General features: G+C 46.4%; 1 protein-coding gene and 1 long non-coding RNA gene across 2 annotated transcripts; one reads left to right on the top strand and one right to left on the bottom strand.

The window, feature by feature from the left end:
- Positions 1–951: 951 nt before the first annotated feature.
- Positions 952–8965, bottom strand: LOC149328545 (uncharacterized). The gene is made up of 3 exons (XR_016285856.1): positions 8534–8965; positions 2166–2204; positions 952–1217 (listed from the first exon to the last, which is right to left on the bottom strand). It is a non-coding gene; the product is annotated as an uncharacterized LOC149328545 (long non-coding RNA).
- Positions 8966–13171: 4206 nt separating this feature from the next.
- On the top strand, positions 13172–15727 carry LOC149328546 (uncharacterized). Its single transcript, XM_089559015.1, has 3 exons — positions 13172–13189; positions 13542–14371; positions 15149–15727. Exons 1-3 carry the CDS (start codon positions 13172–13174, stop codon positions 15195–15197), a joined length of 897 nt encoding a protein of 298 aa, XP_089415141.1. The 3' UTR covers positions 15198–15727.
- The last annotated feature ends 9502 nt before the right edge of the window (positions 15728–25229 follow it).

Genomic DNA, 25229 nt, shown 5'->3' on the forward strand with positions numbered 1-25229 from the left:
ATATAATTTCACACTGGTGCAAATTGCACAACCAATGGCTATGGCCTACAGCAATTTGACAAGATGCAAGCATTATACTGTGCTGCACGACTGCTGCAGCCGAGCAGCATACAATTACCCCCAAGTAATGGGTACTTACTCTTGCCGCAGCTGGTCTCATCTGCCTTCAGCGCACTGCCTAATTTGTGGGAAGGTGCAGATTTTTCATAATGCAGCTTAACTGTCAGCATGGCGACAACATGGCTATGTTCACTGCCACACCTGCAGCAGCACGGCTAATGCTGTCTGCTTTTCCCAGATCCTATGTAACCACAACTCAATAACGCTGCATAAAGAGATGAATCGTCCTCCTTCATGTGATGCGCTGAAGTGTCTATCTATGGTGTCTTGAGCACTTCAAGTGCCACTACAGAACTAGCAAGAAGGATCTAGTGCATGTTCAATTGTTGCCACTGCTGCTGCCTGTGAAGTTACGATTTTTGCAAAGCCATGGCAAAAGCCTGCATTTCAGAATGTTTGATTGTATATTCACTGTTTAGATGTATCGTTCTTGGCAAAAGTAACGAAGCAATGAGTTTTATTTTTGAGCCTATAGCGGAGCACTTATGGCACCCCCTAAGCTAATCCTCAACAAAGTAAGCAGAACCCCTTTGTTCAGCTCACCTCTCGAGCCTATTTCATCTTCAGCAGTGCCGCAAGGGCTCCATTATATGGCTGAGAAGCAAACCCTTCTGTCTACTTTTTACAGAGGCGGTGGTACACCTGTAGAGGAACTAGTGTTTAATAGCCTTGAAAGGGAACAGTAGTTTACGATAGGCAGCGAGGTGTTGGAAGCATAGGTCAGCAGACTCACATTCAGATCATGATCCGAGTCATCAGTCTGGGCTCAGGATCAGAGATCATGTTCCTATTTTTTTTTCCCCTCCTCGTTTGCTAATTTATGTTTACTTGCTGCCACAGCCAAGGATGCTTGAAGGTGAGGAGGCTTGGTGACATCTGATGGCTACCGAAGAAGAGGATTTCACGGAAGCGAGGCAGAGAGCGTTTTGTCCCTTCCCCTTTACTAGTTTACGCGGCTGCAGGTGTGGTGATGAACCACGCGAGGATGTGTCGGAAGCTTCCATCAAGTTCCACACTGTTGCTGCATGGGAGTCTCTTGTCATGCGTCTTGGTCGGCTCAGGGGCATGCCACTTGTGATGAGTGAGACCAGGTTTGTCTTGAGTCGAAATCAGTGAATGAGCCCAAATGAGTCATGAGTCAATATGAGTGAGTTCAGATGAGTCATGGGACGAAATAAGTGTGTGATTTCGGATGAGTTGCGAGTCTAAACTGAGCACAAATATAGCGAGAGTCAGTGAGTCATGAGTTGCAATGAGTGGCTGTTCAGGTGAGTCAGAAGTTGAGGTGTAAATGAGTTTGAGTTCATGAGTTAGAGAGAGCCCAGGCCTATGCTTGTGTGAATCAGAGTAAGCCCATAGGTTGACCAAACTCTTGTGAGTGAGCCTGAGTGAGCAGTTGTGATTTTGCCGAGGTATGGTTGGAAGTGGCAAGGAAATACATCCACTTGGGGCAGGTAGTGACTGCATATCCAGATCATGAGAGTGAAATAACTACGAGAACAAGAATGATGTCATGTACATTTGGCAGGTACTCTCAAAATCATGAATGACAATTTACGAATATCCCTCGAGAGAAACATATATAACAGCTGCATCTGGAGGATAACAAAAAAAGGTTCAACTTAAATTGACGACAATGCAGTGAGCTGTGGAAAGGAAAATGATAGTTGTAATGTTAAGAGACAGGAAGAGAGCAAAGTGGATCAGGAAACAAAGCAAGTCCATGACATCCTAGTCAAAACCAAGAAAAACAAATGGATGGGGGCCGGGCATATAATGTGAAGGAACGATAATCAGTGTACATTAAGAGTAACAGGCTGGATTCCAAGAGAAGCTAAATGTAACAGGAAGTGGCAGAAAGGTAGGTGGGTAGATGAGATTAGGAAGTTTGTCTGGATGGGATGGCTGCAGCTAGCATAGAACAGAACTGGGATATTTGGAGAGGTATAAGAAAGGCCTTTGTCCTGCAATGGGCATAGTCAAGCTGATGACGACGCTGACAACATATCTCCACACAGTACTCATTAATGTTGCATTTCACTTACCTTTCGCCGTAGCACAGATGCAGTTTGAAGGTGCTCTCACTGCGCAGTTCCCAAAAGGTATCTTTTGTGACAACTCTCCAGCAGCAAGAGCAATGCACATACAAAGGACTGCTTTGAGTCAGCATCGGCTCTTTTCAAATTCAACTTTTATTAGAGAATTTTTTTCTCTATGCATTTCACACAAACTTCTGCATTGTCAGTCAGGCGAACAACTGTAACAGTACAGCATAAAGGCACATGGAAAGTTCAGGTTGACAAAAAGAGGTGCCTGCCTTCAGTAAGGCAGCAAGGTCAGTGAATGTTCCTAAATGTAAACCTGCCACTAGCACAACAGCATGGGAGGCAGCATAAGAAACCCCTGTGCAACTGACAGTTTTTTCAGCATGGTCAGCAATGTCACCAAAAATCAGCAAGAGATTACACAATGGAATTGCAGGGGGCTCTCTATAAAGCTGGGGAAATTAAACCAAAGTTATTATAAAGCCAGCTGTATTCCCGATGCAAGAACAGAATCGACTCGTACTATCGCGGGATATATTCGGTACCAGTGCCCTTCCATTCATGATAAACAAGCAAAAGCAGAGACAGAAATACCAGGAAAAGCTGCTGTATACACTAAGGCCAACATTCCCCGAACACTGCTTGACTTGAACAAGTTGTGCAATAGTCAGCAAGAAGTAGTTGCGGTACTCATGCGGCCAAGCAAATCATCACTGATATTAAAGCCCCTTCAAACTCGACCCACAAACACTGTGACCAGTCTTGGATGGGTCAAAGGCATTGGTCATTCATGTCCTGGAGCACCAATACTACCAGGTGGAGACATTAACACTCTGTACACTGCTTGGGGATATAATTATGACTCAAAAAGAGATGATGAAATTTACACTATCCTCACAAAGCTGTAGTTTACAATGCAGAATCACCCCACAAACACATGCACCAGATCTGATGTGGTGGAAGGGTCATGGTACAGTGCAGTTGGAGGCAGAATTGGATGCATAGGGTAGTGACACCACTCATGCTAGAATAGGTTCTAATTTGGCACAAATGAGGACGATTTGAAGGAAAGTTTTTGTAGCGCATTGGGATGGTGTACGGCAAGATATTCGAACCCTATACTCTTGCGGCCACCTTACGAACGGTTCTCAAGAAACACACCCCTCATAACGACAGTGAACGGAGATCAGACAACTCATGATTTTCACTTTCTACAACTTTGGACACGTTGAAAACATGCGGAGATACACACTGGTCGGCATCCTGAGGGCATTCAAAGAAAGACAGCCATCAACCAAGTGTTGGATCAGGCAATGGCATAGTGAAACGCAACTGGCTTATAAGAGGTGCAGCAATGGTTTCTATCGTCTGGGACAGGAACGACCAACAGGACTTTCAAAGGCATGGAAAGGGGACAGAAAATCAAAGAGATCATGCTGCTGTGAGAGTACTTGGCTCACCCTGCAGCTCACGCCAGAGGAGTTAACAGCTCATGCAGCAGTCCTTTTCTTTCCTAAGCTTGCACAGTCTCCAGAACTACCACCGACAAAGGACACGGTTGACAAGGTAGGGATAACATCAACATTTACGAAACCAGAGTTATTGGCTGCTACAGAAGAAGCAAGTGGGAGAACTACAGCAGGACATGTCTATTTTCCTTAATAAGTCCTTAAGAACTTAGGAGGAGACACTACTGATGGCCTTCTGGGTATAATAAATGAGGTTTGTCAAAGAGACTAGACTGGAAACAATCAGCCGTGGTCCCAATACCAAAAGCTGCAAAATATCCCACAAGCACATAATAATTATGGCCTATCTTGCTGACACAATATGTAAAATCTGTTTAAAGATGAATGCCATGTGCCTATCATGGTGGTTCCTATTAAGCCTAGGCATGGAAATTGGGTTGGCTATACTGGTTGAAGAGGTCACACTTGCATCGCCCTACAGCCAACTTGTACGCTCTGTGGCAGCTACAAAAGTGGTGAAAACATATGACAACGTGTCACATGCTAAGATCTTTGAGACCATGAAAGATGTGGGTCTTCTCCTATCTTACAGGTCACCAAAGTAGTACATAACCTGCTTAAGGACAGGACATTCTCTATCAGGCTCAATGGAGAACAAATCGGTAATATACCTCAAATAGAGCTCAAAAAGCTTTACTAAATAGAGGAGTGTCACAAGGTTCAGTTTTAAACCTCTTACTTTTGAATATCACGTTGAAACGCTACAGGTGCAGTTCATGATTTATGCAGACGATGTCACAGTTTGGTTCACTCATAATTACCATACACCATATACAATAGACCATATTCACGCTATCAATCAGGTGATATAAAAATGCGCAGAATATAACCAGCCCCTACATATAGCCTTTATTGATTACGAGAAAGCATTCGACTCAGTAGAAACCTCAGCAGTCATTGCGGAATCAGGGTGTAGAAGAGGGTTATGTGAAAATATTGGGAGATATAATTTATAACGATTGCACAGCTACCATAGTTCTCCATAAAGTCAGCAATAAAATTCCAATACGGAAAGGTGTCAGGCAGGGAGACACGATCTCGCCTATGCTATTCACTGTCTGTTTACAGCAGGTATTCTGGGGCCTAGAATGGGAACAGGTGGGGATAAGAGTTAATGCAGAATACCTAAGTAATCTGCGATTCGCTGATGACATTGCCTTGCTAAGTCAATCAGGACATGAACTGTGAAGCATGGTCAATGAATTAGACAGGCAGAGCAGAATAGTGGGGCTAAAAATTAACATGCAGAATACCAAAGTAATATTCAACAGTCTAGCAAGAGAACAGCAGTTCGCAATTGGTAGCTAGGTGCTGGAAGTAGTAAGAGAATATGTCTATTTAGGGCAGGTACAGTATACAGCTGATCCGGATCATGAGAGGGAAATAACTAGAAGAATAAGAATGGGTTGGAGCACATATGGCAGGTTCTCTCAGATCATGAATGGCAGTTTACCAATATCCCTCAAGAGAAAAGTATACAACAGCTGTATCTTACCGGTACTCTGTTAAGGCGGAGGCTTGGGCAAGTTGGTACATCATATGTAAGTAAAACAGCGCTAGACAAGGGATGAAGCGCCTTGTGCTGTGTTGTTCTTCCTTCGTCCCGTGTCTAGCGCTGTTTTACTTACCGGTACTCACCTATGGGGCAGAAACGTGGAGGCTAACAAAGAGGGTCCAGCTTAAAGCTACGGAAGAAAAATGATAGGCGTAACGCTATGAGTTCGGAAGCGGGCGGAGTGGGCGAGAGAACAAACGCGGGTTAATGACATCCTAGTCGAAATCAAGAGGAAGAAATGAACTTGGGCAGGGCATTTAATGCGAAGGCAAGATAACCGGTGATCCTTAAGGGTAACGGAGTGGATTCCAAGAGAGGGCAAGCGTAGCAGGGGGCGGCAGAAAGTTAGGTGGGTGAATGAAATTAAAAAATTTGCGGGAATACGGTGGCTGCAACTGGCGAAGCACAGGGATAATTGGAGAGACATGGGAGAGGCCTTTTCCCTGCAGTTGGCGTAGTCAAGCTGATGATGATAATAACCAGCTTGAGAGACAAAACCTGCACGTACAAGAAGCCTTAAAGACACGGGAAGAGTATGCCTGCTAAGCAGGCCTGGAAGCCACCACAAACAAAAGTCAAGCTACATTCATGCGGCTGACAAAAATTAAAGACAGCAATTGGCAACTAAAAGAGTATGCCTGCTAAGCAGGCCTGGAAGCCACCACAAACAAAAGTCAAGCTACATTCATGCGGCTGACAAAAATTAAAGACAGCAATTGGCAACTAAAAGAGTTCGAAATGAGGCATCACAAGAGGCAGATGTGCTGAGAGTCCTTGGACTAGACAATCATAAGTATGGGAAAGGAACACAATGGTGCCATAACACGTAAATAGCAACAGCAACTTTTGTACACCTGATCAAACATATATAACCTTGTGGAGCAGGAGCCTGAACAGAGATGGCCAGATGTTTTGTACGATCGGTGCTTCAACCCTGTCTACTATATCAGGCTCAGTTATAATGACTAAGGGGACAGTGGGTGGCATTGGAAACAATATGTAATGCAAGCTATCATGGCCTTGCCAAAACATACACCATCCAAATTCTTCAGAAACATGCAAGCCTTAACACATTGGCTGAACTAATTGAACAGCTAGAGGCAGCAAGAAATCTAAAGTGAAAGTATGTTATACCCATAGCGTCTCCGTACAATGAGGAGACAGTTCAAACAGTGATGATGGCAGACGCCCCCTCCATGGGAATACATGGCGATAACCACAAACAAGACAATTAAGTCTTGTCACAAAGAGAAGCCAACAACTCGAACCCTGGTCGGTGTATGTCCGGGAACATGCATAGCATATAAGGATGTGTTTGGTCAAAGAAGAGGGCGATAGAACAGCAGCTACCAGCCCGACACACAGAGCCAAACATACATCATAGATACATATCGGGCCACCGACCCACTTGTCATGGAGCCATACACAGCATGCGATGCTATGGAGGCCATAAATGACATAGTGTGTATAACAGAAGGTCATATTTACACAGACTCCTAGTGGCCTTAAAACAACTAAATAGAGTGACAAGGGCACTAAGCGTAACTTGGGCGATACATGCTCTCAATAAGCAAACAAAAAACGCATCCGGATACAGTGGACAAAAGAAGGCATCGTGGGTGGGTACAGCTGAAGGTGCTGAGAATGTTCACAGAGGACAGCAGACACAATCATACACCAAGTCCGGAACACTAATGGATCCCCTGCCTGCCAAAATCAGGCGGCGGCATTGCAAGTGAAAAACCCCCGGAGAAGCAGCCTGTGTGGGCCACCTGGATCACATGACCTCGTGGTGTCATCACAACTGGCCCATTCAATTGTGAGCACACACTGCAGGTGGCAGTTAAATTAATGACTAGTTGCTTGGGAAGAGCAGCCTGGGTCGCCCAAGCGCCACCGGCGACAGCACGTGCCATTGCAGGGCTGTTTGCCGTGTCTCGAGTGTTTTCTTCCCTATGTGGTTGCCTTTTTTTGTGCTGCAGTTATGTCCAAGCTAAGCAACCAATTTTCCCAAAAGCTCGTTTTACTAAACCACCAGGAGTGGTATAGGACCCCCAGGAATCTATGAATGTAAAGTAGGGAATGATCAACTGCACATATATTAGCGTTAACCCATTAATGCAATTGCATCATACCCTTAAGGTGCAATTTTTTGATGCGCGCTCAGCTATTCCCATCTTAACATCTCTTTTAAGAAAAAACACAGGATTCCCGCATGTACTTTCTCCCTCTCTCACATACATAATCGGACAAGTGCCCCTCAGAAGGATAAGGGCTGGGGCCGCACTTCCCCTGTCAGCGACATGCCGATGGAGTTCTGAAGACAACACAGGACCCAGCACTAGCCCAAAGTGTTCCATGCCACCCGCAGAGGTGGATATTAGCCACCTGCTGTAGACCTGTGCAAGGACAAGGGCTTCGAGGACTTGTACATTACAGGAAGTGCAACTTACAGCCAGAAAGGAGGAAGAGCTCTTCAAGTGGCTGACCGACGATAATAACAGCTGGAGTCTGCTCAGGTTGCTGAATGAAAATAGCCTATATGGCTTTTTATAGTACAAAGCCTGCCAAAATTATGCACTATGGTAAGTGTTCGAATTAAAGGAACTTCAACAGTGATATGACATTCTTCAGTTCCCCGTCAATGCTGTCTTTCCAACACTGTCAATTTTTCGAGTTTTGACTCCTCGTTTTGTGCCAAGTGGCGGAGGTAAAGTAAGCACTTATGATTACAGTGATTAAGCGTCAATAAGTCGAAGCTTTTCGTAATTTCCATCATGGTTTCATACACCTTATAGTCATTGATCAGCATGTTTTGCATGCCTAGTAATCCTACTGGGCCAAGAATCAATCGATTAGATGATAGCCTGCGGCAATGCCAATAGCTTTTTTTTTTACTATAGTACCCTCAGGGTGAAAGTAAACAGCAGAGTGAGGGGGCTGCTAATTATTAGTACACATCTCGAATAACATCGAACGATGGGACTGCCTTAAATCGGGTTAGTATTTAGAAATCGCACTGGGTGTGGTCATTATAAGCTATTAAGATTATTTCTACCAAGGCAAGTCCTGGAGAGGCAGATGCCTTTCCATACAAACCGGCAGTTCGTTTGCGTTTGTTACTGATCGTCAATCGCACCGTCACACAACACTACGGTGCTTAGGAGATCGCGTTGCTCTTTAAAGTTGTTTATTTGCTCGCTGTGAACTACAATCTCCGCAGCTACAGAAAATGCATCGCATACGAAGCGTCTTATTTTCCAGCAGCTGTACGCTATACTCACCTTGGCAGTGGGATGCACTCCGTTTTCCGTCCGCACACATCGCAATAGGCGTCAGTGCCCTAACTTCACGATTACATTCATGGTATACGTCGACTGACCGCACTTACGTTGACTCCAATCAGCTTTACCTCGACAAGAGTTACAAACCGTAAGAGAATATCCTTCAACATTGTCATTCGTCTGCCACGGACACTGTACGTACGCGTACTTTTACAACGGCTGCAGTGCAAGCCGCCATTCCCTTGCGAAACGTCGAAAACATTCTAGCTTCTGCATAGCTAGCCTCGTTTATCACGGCACTTCTAAAAAAAAGGCAGCGCTGTTAACGTGTCGAAAACAAGCACACAGCGCCCATCGAAACACCAGCACACACAAACGAAACAGACACGCTCAACGTTCACAGTCCAACGTTTGTAAATGTAAACAAACATGGGTCATGGGTGCTGATGACGATGGTAGCCCAAAGCGCTTCCGGTATCATAGGCGCGGCGTTTGAAAAAATTCGCGCCGGTGCAGACGACGCCGACGACGCGTGACGCACTGGTTTTGATAAGACTGCGCGGCAAGCGAAGCATTCCGCGCAGTGCTCGATAAGGCACCGGTGCAGGTGACTCGGCAGATTTTTTCCTCAACAATTAGTTCAACTCTAGTTATTCCCTTTCTTTAAAGAGCTTATTCCCATTAAGCCATGCAGTCTGTTTGGCAAATAATGTATACTTGGAGGTGGACTTTTCAATTTAAACAAGAAAAAGAAAAGATAAAAGTACACCAATCTCAGCAGCGAAGTTTTGAAATTTGAGGTATTGCTCCTCTAGCTTACATGCCTCTGCAGACCAGGAAGCATCACCTCCCCACCACCTTCTGGCTAAGCACTCTTTGTTCGCTATCATCACCTGCCCAGAGAAGTTAGTCAGTTAGGTAGCGAACCAACTGTATGTCGAACACTAACATGAAACTGTGCATGGGCTTCATGGAAAGGTGGCTACTGTGACGACTTAACGACAGTTCCGTAGCTGCCATCAACACACAGACCACATGATGCCCTGCCCTAGCGCTCACAGCAGCGCAACAGCCAAACGATAACACAACACCTAGTTCGTAGAATTAAACTTCCACCCCCGTTTTTGTCTGCCGGCAATCTCGTTTAACTTGAGTTACTCTCTTAATGATGGGAGCAATTTTTTCTACAAGTTTCTATAAGTAACTTTTGATCAGGGCTGGGCAAGATACTTCAAAATAGTATCTTCGATACGATACTCGATACCTTTGAAAATTGTATCTCCGATACAGATACAAGATACAGTACCGAAATCAATTTTCGGTACAGATACTCGATACTGTATCTTCGATACTTCAATACATCACTAAAATATCAAATATAATACAGGTTATATTACGACTAACAAAGTTTACATAACTGAGATCACTGTCTAATAAGTCCGGTAATATAATTGGAGAACTTTGGAAATGTACGCGTGGTTTCTGTAACCCTTAGTGTATTTCTATGGAGCACTTTTCCTGAAAGGACTTATAAATGAATCCGACCGCATGGATCTGTTGAAGCTCCGCTGTCTGCGCAGTTGGCCTTGTTAGAACTTTAGTTTGGACTAAAGCCATATACCAGGTGTCCCAGCTAAATGTAACCAAGCTTTTAAAAAACACGGGGTGTCCTAGCCGTCTGAAAACCAAATGAGAGTTGTTTAGAGTCGCGTGAACTAGTCCGCAGTATTTTTTTCATTCTTCAAGGTTGACTAATTAGTTAAGCTTAATTAACTAAGTTTTTATTTGTTGACTTCAGGAACAAAGTGTAAATGGAAAAGTTGTAGGAACAAAGTGTCAATGGAAAAGTTGTAGATCGCTTCGAGAAACAGCTTACTGATACATTTGCAGCAAAGTAATATTTACGTAAAGTAGTTTTTTTACCGGCCTTTAACAATACCCCGCCCAATAAGAAAAAGCTTCCACATGACAACTGTGCCACTTCAACGTCCCAAGACGCGCCTTAAAGAATAAAATTCGTTTTTTCTGAAGTCCTCTCCTCGATGAGACTTTGGGTGCGCATTGGGGCAGAGAAGTGGGCGAACAGCTGGTCACGTGATAACTTTATTTTAAGGCCAATAAATGAAGCTACGTAAATCGTAACATGACGAAAACAGCACTATTAGCGGTTTTTCGAGGTGATTTAAAACTTTTGCATTGACACTTTTTTCCTGAAGTTAATAATTAAAAAGGTAGCTAATTAAACTGAACTAATTAATTAACTTTTAAGCCCGAAAAAATACTCAAGACTAGGCCACGTGACTGTGAACAACCCTGAGTTGGTTTCACTGCATGACTAGGACACTTCGCCTTTTTTAAAAGTTTGGTTACATTTAGCTCGGACACCCGGTATATGTTGAAGTGATCGCTTCCGTAAGCAGCCTAGCGAAAAATCATTTAACCCAAAGTTCCTCATACGAACCAATCTGTGAGCACTTGGCTATATGAATAAACCTGAAACGTTTTCTGTTTTCGGTTCGATACTATAGAGTAATTACCCGATGGCCTGTGCCTTTGATCAAACTAAATGATGCAAGCTCCGTGCGCTTGGGAACCGAACAGTTAGTTTGCCTGTACTGCGATAACAAACTTCTGAAGCTGAAACTATTCTTGAAAAGCTGGAATTAAAACAACAACAAGTAAAATGGCTGAACGTTTTTATTGGGCTAAAGGTATTCGTTACGTTTACTTGAAGGTCTTAAGTAACAACATTTGCTCGAACCGCCGGTCCGAAAGAGCCCCGCGATGTGGGCGCGCTATAAGGGAGGCAAATGAAAAAAGCCTCTCTACAGGAGCAGACGAGCACGTCGCAGTATTATACTTGACGAAGGCGCCTCTTATCAGTGGATAAGAATGAAGCATAGCCACATCAACTCAAGGATCTTGTAAATAATTGAGAAACTGAAGCTTCACTAGCGCCTTCTGAGAGCTACGGCTGGTTATACCGCTTGTCTCTTGAAATGAAAAGAATGCGTCAGCTGACGCATTTGATGCTGCTGGCGCCGATGATCCCACTGCCTCGTGTGCGGAAGAATGCGCGGCTTGTGTTGTGCTGACATAGTCGACAACAGCTTCTTCTGTAAGCTTCTGAGCATGACAGCGGAAGTCTTTCATTTCTGCTGGCAACCACCGCAATTTGAAATAGGGGTGTAGAACAGCAGCAACTGTTGCCTCTTCTGCACTCGGTTTCATCTTCAAAAGATGGTCAAACCTGCGGGTGAATCCATTCCAAACTCCGAGAAACGCTGATCCAGAAGTGGTAGCTTGGGAGTTAGCTAAAAAGCAGAGAAGGTGCTGCTGCCCGTCTTGTACTACCGCCTGAGCAAGCGCTTTTACAGGGTTTTTTTTTGTATCGAGTATCGTAAAATAAACGATACACTAAAAATGTATTTTCGATACCGATACTCCGATACTCTAGTTTTCAGCACGCGATACCTAATACCGATACACAAAATGTATCAAAAGATAGTATCGAAGATACATGTATCTTCGATACTGCCCATGACTGCTTTTGATCAGGCAGAATTGCTACAATAAGCCACCGAAGAAAGTCAGTATTTTATTCGTCGGAAATTATACTTGCCAAAGAAATAAAAGAATTTTCCATTCTGAAATAACAGCTGAAAAAGGTCCGCCGAATTTATAAAAAATAAAAGCTGAAAAGCCCAACCCCCTATGTATACGCCAGCAACACAAAAGATGACCGACAGTTTCATATGTGATTGCACCACTGCTTACAGTCTGAGGCATGGTAGGTTACCTTATTTCTCTCAACGTCACATTTTACAGCGCTAGCTGTGCAAGAGTCTGTTTCTGCAATTTTCAACATGCTGATAGGTCACTTGTGCACACTGGATTAGCGCACATGCATAATACAGTAACGTTGCAGTTTGGGCATGTTGGTATGACATGACATGGAAGTTTCAGCGCACAACCAGACAAGGATGGTGAAGGAAGACAGAAGCACATGAGCAATCGCATTTTCCTGTCTTTCTTCATAGTTCTCGTCTGGTTGTGCGCTGACGCTTTCATATCGTGCATTATACAAGCAGATTGACCCTTGCACATCCCCCATAACTCACAACACTGGTCTAGCACCATGACAGCACTCTGCATAATACCCCCCCCCCCCCTTCTGCCACAGCTTACCATTTCATTAAAAGCCAGTCCATAAAAATGTTTTCACAAAGTCCAGTAAATGTCATTTTTTTTCTTTTACTTTCTTTCTTTAACTCCTACACTACTGTACGTACCATATTAAAAGCGCAATGATGAGTACATACTTCATTATGTTTTGTACAGCAGGTATGATAGTTTGACCACTTCAAGAAGCGTGGAGAACGCAAGCAATTTCTAAGAAATACCGTGTTCCACACCTTATCCTTACTGGCATTGCAGCGGGCTTACAAAGATTTCCAAATTTAACAGACTATCTACCCGCACTGGGCGGTCAACAGTTAACATAGTAAAGGTACTTTGAGGGTATCTTCTTAGGACATGTTCTGAGAAAGCACACCCTTAGTGATTGCAGAGTAGTAATCTATCACTTTAAGGTAACTTGAAAGTGTCCTCAGTGTCCATTTGACATGCACTTAGGCGATGAAGTGTGGATACCATGTGGGCCAAAAATTACTTTTCACAGCCAGTCCTTGGCTGTGAGTACATCCTGACTATACAGATCAAACATGCACACTAACAAGGAGCCACACAGCACCTGTTCTCATGGGATGTACAGTGATGGTGTGCTGCAGTAAGATTCAATTGGCACTTGCATAGTATATAGATATACAGACTTTATATCCATGTTCGCAGGGGTAGGGTTGCCGTAGCTGGCACAGGACAGGGTTAATAGGAGAAATATGGAAGAGGCCTTTGTCATGCAGTGGCCATAGTCAGGCTGATGATGATGATGATGCAAAGTTGACCTCTTCAACATGGCAAGTTATAATTATTCGCAATTCGATTTCAGGTTCTCTATGCAGTCAGCAAGGATGAACTGGAGGCAGCCAAAGAAGCACTTCTGACCATTTGCCACCAGGGCTACATCAAGCGAGTGTACAAGTTCCTTGACCAGGAAGAGGAGTGGGTGCTTTTCCATCGGCAGGGCATTGTCACAAGAGGGCACAATACGAACAATTACTCGGAGGCCTCTATTAGGATACTTAAAGACATAGTCCTCAGCATGACCAAGGCATACAATGCTGTGGCCCTTGTTGAAAGTATAACGACAACATGGGAAAAATACTTTGAGATGAAATTTCTCCGGCATGCCCATCAAAGGGCAGGAAAACACCCAACCAGTTGTGAGCAGCTGCTAAAAACCATGCCAGAAGTACCAAAAGAAGACATCACTCCAAAAGGAGAGAATGTCTTCTCTGTTCCAAGTTCTTCTGGGACGCACCACTATGAAGTGCGCACTGATGTTGGTCTTTGCAGCTGTTGGGCAGGCAACCAAGGTGCCTTCTGCAAGCATCAAGCAGTTGTGCAGAAGGCCTTTGGTGGCCTTTTTCCAAACAGCCCACAGCTGACAACTGCAGACTGCATTCTTCTAGCACAGCTAGCACTTGGGGACAGATGCCCTCCACGAGCCTTCTTTGAACCCCTCCAACCAACCCAGCAAGCAGAAATGCCCCCTCCTCCTCTCACAGCAACAGATGACCACACCTACAGCCAGAGAAGCCAAGTGTGCGCCTCCAGTGGCCAACTTCTGATGGAGGTCGAGCAAGACCACTACGAGGCACCAGAAGCACCACAAGATAGCTTTTATCAGGAGTGGCTTCATGCAGCACAACTCATGAGGTATATTGGGGTACTTTTTTACATCTCATTCAATGCTTGCATCAAATATGGCAAGTGAGACATGAGAAATGCTATGATGGGAAGGCTTGCATGCTTGAAAATGATACTGAAGTAGTGGCCTAGTGGTTTGAGCATCCGCCTCACATGCGAGAGGTGCGCGGTTCAAACCCCAGTGCCATCAGGTAGTCACTAATGATACAGTGCGTACAAGCTTCCCCCTGGCCTGGTGCCCGGCTTCTTCGGTTTGGTTTCGGTGTGGTTTCAAGGGGTTTAACGTCCCAAAGCGACTCAGGCTATGAGGGACGCCATAGTGAAGGGCTTCTTTAGGGTGAAATGCTTGGAAAATGGGTCTTTGACCCCACTTTGACAAGATGAAAACGGCTTATGCCTTGGCGTTCTTTGGCCACAGATGCCCTTGTGCCGCAAAAATTCACCATCAGCATTTTTAAAATGCTAGGTGCATTCTGTACAGATATATAGGTGCTTCACAAAGGCAGCACTTTGTGGTAATGTCCCTTGTTGTACAGGTAAAAATGTATTAAGCACTGAGTGAGTATTCACTTCTATTCAAATATCATGCAGGAACGTGAAGAAGCATGTGAGGCCCTGGAGCAGGCCATACGCAAGGTCCACGCTCTAGCCGACAACTAATTTCCTTGCCGCTCTTTTTCCTTTCTTCCCCTTTGTTCCCCTCCCCAAGTGTAGGGTAGCCAACTGGGCATCGCCTGGTTAACCTCCCTGCCTTTCCGTCCTTTTCTCTCTCTCTCTCTCTCTTAGCCGACTGGAGCCCTTCTTATTTGTCACTCGTGAAAGACTTAGCTGCTAGAGTGAGAAGCGTCAGTACCAGCAGCGGGGCCTATGCACTGATGCTTCGGCTCAAGGCAGCAGCGAGAGTGGACAGGCGAAGTGGCAGAAGGATAAAGGTTCAGCCAACGAGCCTGGCACGCCGGCGACCTGGACTCACAAGAGGTTCAAGGCGTGTCCCTGCTGGTCGGCCACCCAAAACAGCAACAAGCAAGAAGGCGAAACGTGGCCACACGTTAAGCAAAAATGTGCACGACAATGTGCCGAGTGCAAGGCTGCATTAAATGTATACTTCAGCAAGTTACGCACTGCATAATTTGTCGCATTGACAAAAGACACATGCAGCATGATAACAGACAATGCACACTGTGCATTTTTCATTTTAACTTTGTTAAGTGGTGCAATGCTTAATTTTTATGTTGAGGAAGACAGGCACGGAAAGAAAATGGATGACACACACACATTTTTGTGCTAAGTGTGCAATTCTTTTACTTTATTTTAGTTCGTGTTCTGCTGCCATAAAAATTCAGCAGTAAACCATTTACCAAAGTTAAGGTGAAGAATACACAATGTGTGTTGTCTGTTATCATGCTGTGTGTGTCGTTCTTTGTCACTGCAACAAATTATGCTGCGCACCATTTACTGACGTCAAGATTGTAGCGCCACCGCTTCTGCTTGCGCTACAAAGAAGAGCTTGGCGAGCATGAGCAGAACAGAACAGGTTATGCACCCGGCTCAAATGGCAGCCATCATCTTCAGCTTTTCAAGGCTTGCACAAACTGCCTTCATCCATAGAACGGCATCACCAAGAATAAACGTGGCCGCACCGCATCTGGTACCACTGTGTGCCACATAGTTGGTGACCCAGGACAGCCTGAACGCCCTCTCAACCAGCGCACTGCAGCTGTACCTCCGAGTTCCTGCCTCGCCACGGGCCTACCACAAGATGAGTGGCACCCGATCCTGCCCCGCGACCTGTCCTGAGTGCAGCTGTGGCCACTCTGCCTGCACAGCCCCGTTGTATGCTTCGCACAAGTGGAGGCCCAGCTATACGTGAACGGTGTGTCGTCCCAGATTTGGCGGTTCCTCCTCGTCGAGTGGAAGCTACCCACCAACATCTTTGACCAGCTCAACCTTCCACCGTCGGACGGCCACCTGTTCAATGGACTGAAGGAAGCATTTTTCCGTTTATACGGTGTTCCACTCCACCACCTCGCTGCCAGCACTCCGCCGCATAGTGTGGCAACGGACACAAATAAGGCTGCAAGCATCTGTCCGACAGCAGCTCCAGTTCAGCCTTCCTCGCACACTCCTGTGAGTACTCACGCTACTGCCGGCTGAGGTACCACTCACCGAGCGCCCCATCTCTTTGACTGGCTCTTCGACCTGTGGATCCCCATCGCCTTCCCCACACAGTTCGTTGGCAGCTCCGTCCCTGCCTTCCGGCGCAGCCCCCTCTGCCTCCTGCCGCCAGCCACACGCACCCTCAACGCTGCCCAGTTGCGCCAACAACCTGCTTAAATCGCGCCACACCACTGGCTATACATCGGACGCTGCAAACAATGCCTGTGCCACCATGACAGCCGAGACAACCACAGTAGCTCCTGTTCTCCGCGAGGCATCGAGACACCACCGTTCGTCGCATCCACAGCAGCCGGCGGCGGCTGCAGCATCTCTTCCAGCCAATTGTGGCCATGCCGTCTCAGACTCCGACTTTGCTTTCACTGACTATGCTGCGGCCGGTGCAGCGTCAGCTCTCATCACTGCGGCCGGCCTTGATAAGTCGCTTACCCCAGCACCATCTCCGCTGCTTGCTACACTTCAGTGCCTGAGAGCCAAAATGGAATAAAGTGAGCTGTTTCCTGTACTGCCGTATTGTACGCAACAGTCACGTATGGGAGGATCTCGTCCCAAGTTTTATGCTGGACGTCTAGGTACATTGCGAGCATATCTGCTATAGTTTTGTAGAGTCGCTTGGTGAGCTCATTTGACTGTGGGTGGTAGGCAGTAGTCTTGCGATGGCTCATGACTCAACTTGAACACCTCGTGCATGAGCGGCACTGTGAAAGCCGTTCCTCGATTGGTGATTACGTAGGACGGGGTGCCGTGTCATAAAACAATGCAGTGCATGAAGAACTGTGCTACTTCAGACGATGTGCCACATGGCACCGCCTTGGTTTCCGCATAGCGTGTCAGGTAGTCTGTCGCAACAATTATCCACTTATTGCTGGCCGATGATACAGGGAATGGGCCCAGTAGATCCATGCCGACTTGGTCAATATGCTTGCCATCTCCAAGTTTTCACTGATGGTTCTGTGGAAAAGGTCACCTGGTCATGAATACTGCCTGGTCTGTCCGTCTAACTCGAGCCATATCCTCCACTGTGGCTGAAAATGTTGCCACTGAGGTGACCTTATGGAAGCTAATGTCTTCTCCATCTCAGCATGTTGTCATGCTTACAGATCCAAAATCTGCTATTCAAGCAGAACTGCTTGCGGGCTACCACTGTTTTCTATCGCATCTTTGTTTGGCTTCGGGCACCCTCATTTGCAGTGCTGTACTTAAGTCAAAATCTAGCATTCAAAGGTTAGAGCATGGGTTTTCCTTGTAATCATGCAGCGTGCAATACAAGTGGAGGGCACTTTCTTGGCACAATGCACCAAGTAGCCCAATAGTGCACTTCACAGAAACCCAGGACCCTACTTTTTAGCAGGGCAGAACTTTAAAAAACAGCACTTGGTAACACTGGTCAAGGTCGGCGGCATCCTGAATTGTTCTGCTGACCAATTTCAACATGAGAACAAAATCAGGTGTTCAATGCTTGACTGTATCAAACTAGCCAGAGACATTACAACTGTTGAGTGTGTACTTTCATGTCACGATTACCTTCTTTAACAAGGAAAGCTTTAACAATGGTCACCTTTTAGTCAAGGAGGAATTCTGTTTGGTGGAGCTCAATGTGGGCAGAGCTGTGTTGTGATACTTGAGTTGTTTCCAACTATAGAAACTTCCCTTATTCATTTTGAAAACATGATCTTTATGATAAATATAACAAAAAATCCTTTCTAAATTCCTACCTGCCATTCAAACTAGGCAGGTATAGGACAGTTACCGCAGGTGCAGAGGGTTTTCCAGTTATCTTTTAAAAAGTGCAGCATACTCACAGTGAAAGCCACAAACTAGGCAGGCGGTTGCGAACCCCCTGCCTAGTTTGTGGCTGACATCTAGCCCATGTTGCTGACAACATGAATGCTTACCTTCCTTCGCTGGAAAGCATTCGCTGGCAAATGTCTTCAACATGGCCTATCTCAGCAGCAGTACTATTCACCTGTTAAATCACCTATTACATCAATACAGCAGAATGATTTCAGTATGCAAAATGTGCTGTGCAATTCTAGAGTGCTTTCTGGCAACACTTGCTGCTGTAGCATTTCTGTTCCCTTTTGTGCCCCCTTTATTTTGCATTGTAACAAATGAATCTGCCAGTGTTTACTTTGACTTTTACTCTTCCAGTCGCAGAGTGCTCCATGCGGTCTTTGATCTGTTTGCGGGCTCGCAAATAAATCGGAGAAATGGGGTGCTTCTTTTGACTCACAATTATGCGGCCTTTTGTAGTGTACAATGAAAAAGACATACAAACAGTTGTCAGAGCATTGCTGGTGGTTGCATTTCATTGCTCTTGTATTTGGACATACATGTGGAACACAGCACACAGCTAGCCATACGCTAAATAGCTCGCTCTGGCCTTGAACTGCACTCGAGCTACCTGTGCAGAAAGCGGTCATGCTAAGTTCTTACAAAGTGACTTGCCTTGCCATTGTAAGCACATGTAACTGACATTATTTACAACTTCCTGTATGCATGGCAACTAAACAAAAAAAAAATGATCGGAAACATTTCACCTTCCCATTGAGCTGTCTGTTTAAGGGAAGCATTTGACGGGTGGCCTAATATGCCTTGTTACCTACAACCAGTACTTTGCACTTTAAAGTTTCAAATGAATTTTTATTTGTATATTCTTCTTTAGAGTAAGTTAGAGGGGTGTGTTTACGACTACGAGAGGGGTGACTACGAGAGAGACTTCACGAGAGGGGTGTTTACTAGAGAAAGTAAACGGCGATCCAGATGAATTAAGGGGCTCAGTCCTTGAAAAGGTACTACCTATCATTCGTTAGCCCGAGGCTACTTCTCGAAACGACAGCAGCACACAGAATACATGCTCGCTCTTTATTGATACCAAGGCGAAAAGTACACGGACTGTCGAACATACATACGTGCACTGGATTAGCGAAAATGCAGACATTACATGCCTTCCATGCATCAAAAACTAGCACAACAGTACGCTGGCTGTTATGCAGGCAGTCTTGCGGCAACGTCAGACTCGCGAGCGGGACAGTCGAATTCTCGTACTGTCATTCTTGCAAGTGCTCACCTTTTCGTGCTTGTAGTCAGTAGCACGCGGGTAACTAGCACAACTGAAGAGGGCGTAAACAGGATGCGTCGCAGCTAAAGCTCACTTTATCGCAGCTGTCAAGACGGCACTCTCTGGACGCCGCCATTTTCATTTTCTAGCGTTCATAAGCGCGAGCGTCGTCATGGGAAACGTGACCATTTATTTTAAGACTTTGCCTTGTAGTTAATACACGCAATTAATAAATGTTTTTTGCTTATTTTATTATAATAAATCGTGCGCTTGCGATAAAAAGCTCAAAACGAATGTGTCGTGATAAGCGCACTCCACCCTGGAGCGAGGCTATGGTTGTATCGACTAGGATGGGCAAATACGCATCCGGGTATCAGCATGGCTCTGACAAGGGCGCATGGCCGCTGAGGGAGCTAGCTTGTCCTTTCTCCCCCTTCTCGGAAAAAGAGACAGGAGGAGAGAAACACAACCACATGGCACATTGCTTTTCTCTCTTCCAAGGTCCGGCTGGTGTCAACCAACACCTGTCAACGCGTCTACGCAAGTGGTTCCCTTGGATGAACCAGGCGCGCTCCATGCATGAATGGAAGAAGCATACTATATCGATACCGGGAAATGCAGATCTATAAGGAATCGTTCCATGATAACTAAAGAAGAAGTGCCCTAACTTTGAAGCTAGGTCAGGGTGTCTTAAAATGCGCAGCTACAAAAAGAAATTTAACGAAGAAAATGAGACATTTGCTGTGTGCGGCACACTTGTAGAAACAATTGAACACCTCATACTCAAATGTGATGGCATCCATCCGGATGTCGATGCAGGCACAGCCACTCTTCCTGAGGCCTTGTGGTTTAGAGATAACAATGGTAATGCAAAGAAATCTGCGGTGGAAGTTAGCAAAAAGCGATTGGAGTGAAAGGGTTGTCACGTGTTTGCAGAACCGATCGCATTGTCGTCGCCTTCGTACCCCACTCTGGCTTCTCGGTACAGGTGGGGTTAACCATTGTGTACGTTCCAGGCCTCATCTTCAACATGAGTGCGCCTCTCGTAGCTTCGAGACGTGCTGCACGGAACTTCTATGTGCGCCTCTTTCGCGTGACGTAGCTCAGGGGGGAAAGGAACAGCCAGCAGGCCTTAAAAGTGCGATGTGATAGAAGCGAGCCGCGCTCCCATCTGTGTGCCAGCGACCAGCCTAGGAACCCCGCTTGGTTAGCTGGGAACACAGCCGTTGCTGAGGGGCGTAACGACAGGGCAGGTTCAAGCCCAGAAAGGAACGCCAGTTCGGCAGCTGCAGGGGCAGTATTTGTCGACTTAAAGGGGCCCTGCACCATAATATGAGTGCATTGTTTTGCTTCCTTGTTGTAATTGTTGAGTTATGGCGACCCTATTACCACCGGTCATAACACGCATATTTCTGTATTTAATATTTTAAGTTGCTCGAGAATCAAAACTATGGCACTGACGGCGTCAGCACACAGCGGTGGTCTTTTGCATTTATGCAGCGGATATGACTTCAGCTGGCGTGCGATTATGATTGGATGAACTAATAACAAGCTAATTGTGTTCGTGAGCAAAAATATGTTATGTTTTGTTGTGTCCTTTTATATTAAATTGAAAAAAACTAGCATCTTTTCTTGCGCAAAAGCATTTCAAAACTTTTAGAAAAAAAAGCCCCAGCAGAGGCGCTGGCTATTACTTTGCATCAAAGAACTTCGTGGCCTCCTGCTGCGCCGCTCTGCCCAAGCTCCGCCCGCAACCGGTGTCGCACTTCGCCGCCGTGCAGCAGTGCCTGAGCGCTGCTTGGCTTGGTCCCAAGGAAAGACAAGATCGCCTTGTTATCAGAAAGACTGCCAGCTATACTCGTGCAGCGACAAAGCATGCCTGCTTATGTTGCGAGCTTACGGCAACGGCATCGCTCGCGGGCGCTCCGGGCGACGAGCTGTGCTGCTGCCTGGCTGCCGTGGTCGTCGCTAGGCCTATAGCTCGTTAAGCGTCGAAGCCGCAGCGGCCGGCGCTTCGGAAGGCTCCTGCGCTATAATAAAAGGACTACTCTTCACACCGCTTTTCTGTCAACAACATTATCTCGCAATAAAATAATAGCGTGGTCAATTTCCGCAACGCCCTCAGCAGCGGAGCTAGCGGGCGCCAGTCGAGCCGGACCCCGTCGGGTCAGAGGCAGCTGCGAGGCGGTTCTCGCAACAAATTCGCTTTATTACGTCAAGAGCACTCTTTAGCTCGTTTTTATGACGCCGGCAGACGGCATCCCGTCTGCCGGCGTCCAGGCTGGCCTGCCGGCAGGCTCGACTTATTTCACGTTCGCACAAGAAAATACAAAAACAGCCATGCTACCTGAAAGGATGCTTTCTAGATTCGAGCAACGACAGCATGCCTGTACTAGTGTGGAGCTTTCGGCTCCTTCGCTCCGTCTCAGTCTAGCGCCCACGTGCTTGTAACCATGGAAACGACGCCGTCAGCGTCAGCGGAAACGTGTTACAGCGACCAGGAAACCATGAGAAGCTATCTTCCGGGACGTTGTGCTGACGTGCTCGTGCACGCTGTTTCGATTGGTCTCGCCGCGTGTCGTCATTGGGTGAGTAAAACGGCAAAGTGAAGACCGGGAAAATTTAAGTCAAGGGCAATTTTTTGTTTGCTTGTATTTTGAAAATTCATTCCTTAATAACTCCTGTTCTAGTGCACCGATTCCAGTAATTCTTTTTCATTCGGTATCTGCGTGTCATGAAGAAATCATCTAAAGCATATGAAAAAAGCGTTGCTGGGCCCCTTTAAAGGCGATGAAAAAAAGTTGTAACAAGCTCGACGAGAACCAGGGCAAAGCGGCCGATCTATGAGACAGAGGCTACTTTGACGATTGGGGCCGATGCTTTCCCTCAGGATGACAGTAGTGAGCTCCCAGGCCAGTGCAGTGAGGGAATCAAAGAGGACTCTCCTTCAGTGCGACTGGCGAACAGTAATAGCCAAGTATTGGAGACGCTTGACTGTAATCAGAGTGACAGTGAGTCGCCTGAGTGCGCCGCTGAAACCCCAGGCCAGAACGCAGCGTGAACCAAAGAGTGTGGTTTATGTGGAGTTGCGGGCCAGGTAGCTAGGATCATGGGGTCGGATAGCAAGCAAGACTCAGGAGACCGAGCTGCTAGGTTCAGCGGAAAGCAAAATGCAGTCGAGACAATTTGGGGTTACGACGTGAAGTGACTCATCGAAAGCGCAGGCCGATAGTTCAAGTGGAAAGTGCGGCTCGGTGCTGAGTCGAAGAGCGGATGTGAAAGGAGAGGGCACCGCGAGTAAGCGGGGTGCGCAAGACAGAACAGCTAGGGCAGTTCCTCGACAGCGGCCGCGCGCAAGCAGAACCAAGCGAAGTGGTAGTCCGCAGAGAAAGTACCACAGATGGGCCCAAAACATTGTAAGGGTGAAGGCCGGTCCGAGGCTGACACCGCCACCGCACCACTCCGGATGCAATTGACACCGCACGGAAGCCAGATTGACTAGACGGGTTCGCACGAAGCGAAAGCCAACAGCCGCATCGTGCGGACGTTGTGGAAGTGCTTGCAGGATGAGTAAAACTCGCAGAGGGCCGCAGGGGAGCAATTACAGCTGTCACTCGAAAGAACGCAGCAGAAAGCGCGCCTGTAAAAAAAAAGGGGGGGGGGGGGGAGCGAAGGGTATTCAGGACTCGAGAGAGGAGTACACGAAGGCATTTCTTTCATATTGGATCGCCCGTCACGCATTCTTTTCAAGTCCTGCTCAGGTGTTGCAGACGGGCAGCATGACTCATTCAAGGGAAGCTCATACCTGTTTACATTCCTCTGGCGAAAATGCTAGCATTGTTATACTGTGAGAGCAGGTTTGCCGAAGTTTGGCCTCCGTTACCATGCTCTCTTTTTTTCCTTGGTCTGTGGTGTCAGTGGTTTATTTGTGATAAGAACGTCGCACCCTTTAAATACAAGCCAACATTTATTTGTACAAACTGTGCCTTTCAGAGACTTCTAATTGCCTGTTAGGGTTCAGAGTGCTCAAAATTCGACTTGCAACATTAAAAGAAAAAAGATGATAAAGACTACGTGAGCGCTGCTCTCGCACGGAGCCTATTGAGGGAATATTTGTCTCCCGTCTTTTTAAATAAAATAAATGAATAAACTATAAAGACGCTGTGGGTAACGCGCATGTTTGTTAACTTTGTTGGAATTTTTTAACACCCATGGGTCCCCATTTTCAATACCCGTAATCGTACACATACAAAGCGGCGACGATGCGGTTGAAGCTGTGTTGGTCATATGGCGTTTCTTCCGCCAAACGGTGCAGAGCGACAGGTGAAGTAAATAACGGTTTGCCATCCAATTTCGGGCAAACAAACTGGAGAAATGTTTTACGGAACCGCTTCACTGCAATATAAAGGAGTTTCTGCTCCACCCTGACTGTCTTGAAGGCGCAATAAATTGGATTAAAGAGTCTCTGAAAAGGGCGCTCGAGGTTGCCTATAATGCGCTTGCATTATGTAGAGTACAGGTTACCGAGTGGCCTGCCGCATAGAGGATCTCAAAAACGAGCCAATCATTTACTGCATATATTTTAAAAAGCTCCCTTCCACGCCTCGCAGCGACCTGTGGTGCAGAGCTTTCGCCCGAATCCGTGCGCAATGCGTCACGCAGCGATCGTTGCGTCGCAGCGAAGTGCTGTGATTGGTTCACCATGGCGTCTCTTTCTGACGTCACGCAGCGCCCATGGCCGCGGCCGGAAGCTCCGCCCCCTCCCCCCGCGCGCTTCGCAGCCGGCGCAGGAGTGCCGGTATTTCAGCGCGCAAAAAGTGACGAGAAAGAGGAAGGCGCGAAGACGGGTTAATTCAAATTTTCGACTACAACTGACTCAGCTTCCACAAAACGACAGTTTCAGAGTTTCCAGTGAACACCAGCAGACTAGCTGTAATCGTTAAAAAGTTTATAAAGTATTATTTTATCACTAGGTTAACGGGAATTGTTGAGTCACTTTTTCTGTGCCTGATCACATGGATAAGAAGCGAAATACAAAGTAGCTTTCCGTAAGCTGCACTTAGTACATCAGATGCAATCCAAAAGAGAAGCATTTTACGTTTAAATGACGGCTCGTTTATTGGCAGGAGAACTGCGCTTTATAGTAATACGTATTGGCTTGACTGTTTTTTTTTTTAGCGAGCGGTTTTTTGTCCGAAACATGCCCCCGAAAATATTTGCGGACGCCAGGAACTGTGTCCAAAACTTTTCCGGACGTGTCAGAATATTAGCAGCGTGTGCTATGGTCTCCTAGGCCCCAAGTGCCACCGCAGCTTCTCTGCCATCTCCAACAACCGCGCTAAATGAAGGGAGCCCGGCGTCACCTACTGACTTTATTAATTGGTTCCCACTACCTGTGTGGGACATTGCCGCACCCTCAATGCGCAACGCCCACGGCTGACCCAGACAACAGCCACGATCCGGACCATATCCAAAATTTTGCGCAGACTGCGATGCTTACTTCTTTATGGATGTCCTCCGTGCTCTGCTTTCTAGCCTGCGCACGAGAGTAGCGCACTACGCACTGCAACTACTGGACGCGCTGCATCCAATTATTGCGGCTCAACTTAACTGCAGCCATCATCCAAGAAC

This window comes from Amblyomma mixtum, chromosome 9, assembly GCF_055824585.1.
Source record: "Amblyomma mixtum isolate Tamu chromosome 9, ASM5582458v1, whole genome shotgun sequence".
In the NCBI taxonomy this organism is placed as follows: Eukaryota; Metazoa; Arthropoda; class Arachnida; order Ixodida; family Ixodidae; genus Amblyomma; species Amblyomma mixtum.

Excerpts from the sequence above, each read along its gene's own strand:
- LOC149328546 (XM_089559015.1), top strand. Across the intron at positions 14,372-15,148 it reads CATGCAGCACAACTCATGAG|CCGACTGGAGCCCTTCTTAT; the intron begins GTATATTGGGGT and ends TCTCTCTCTTAG.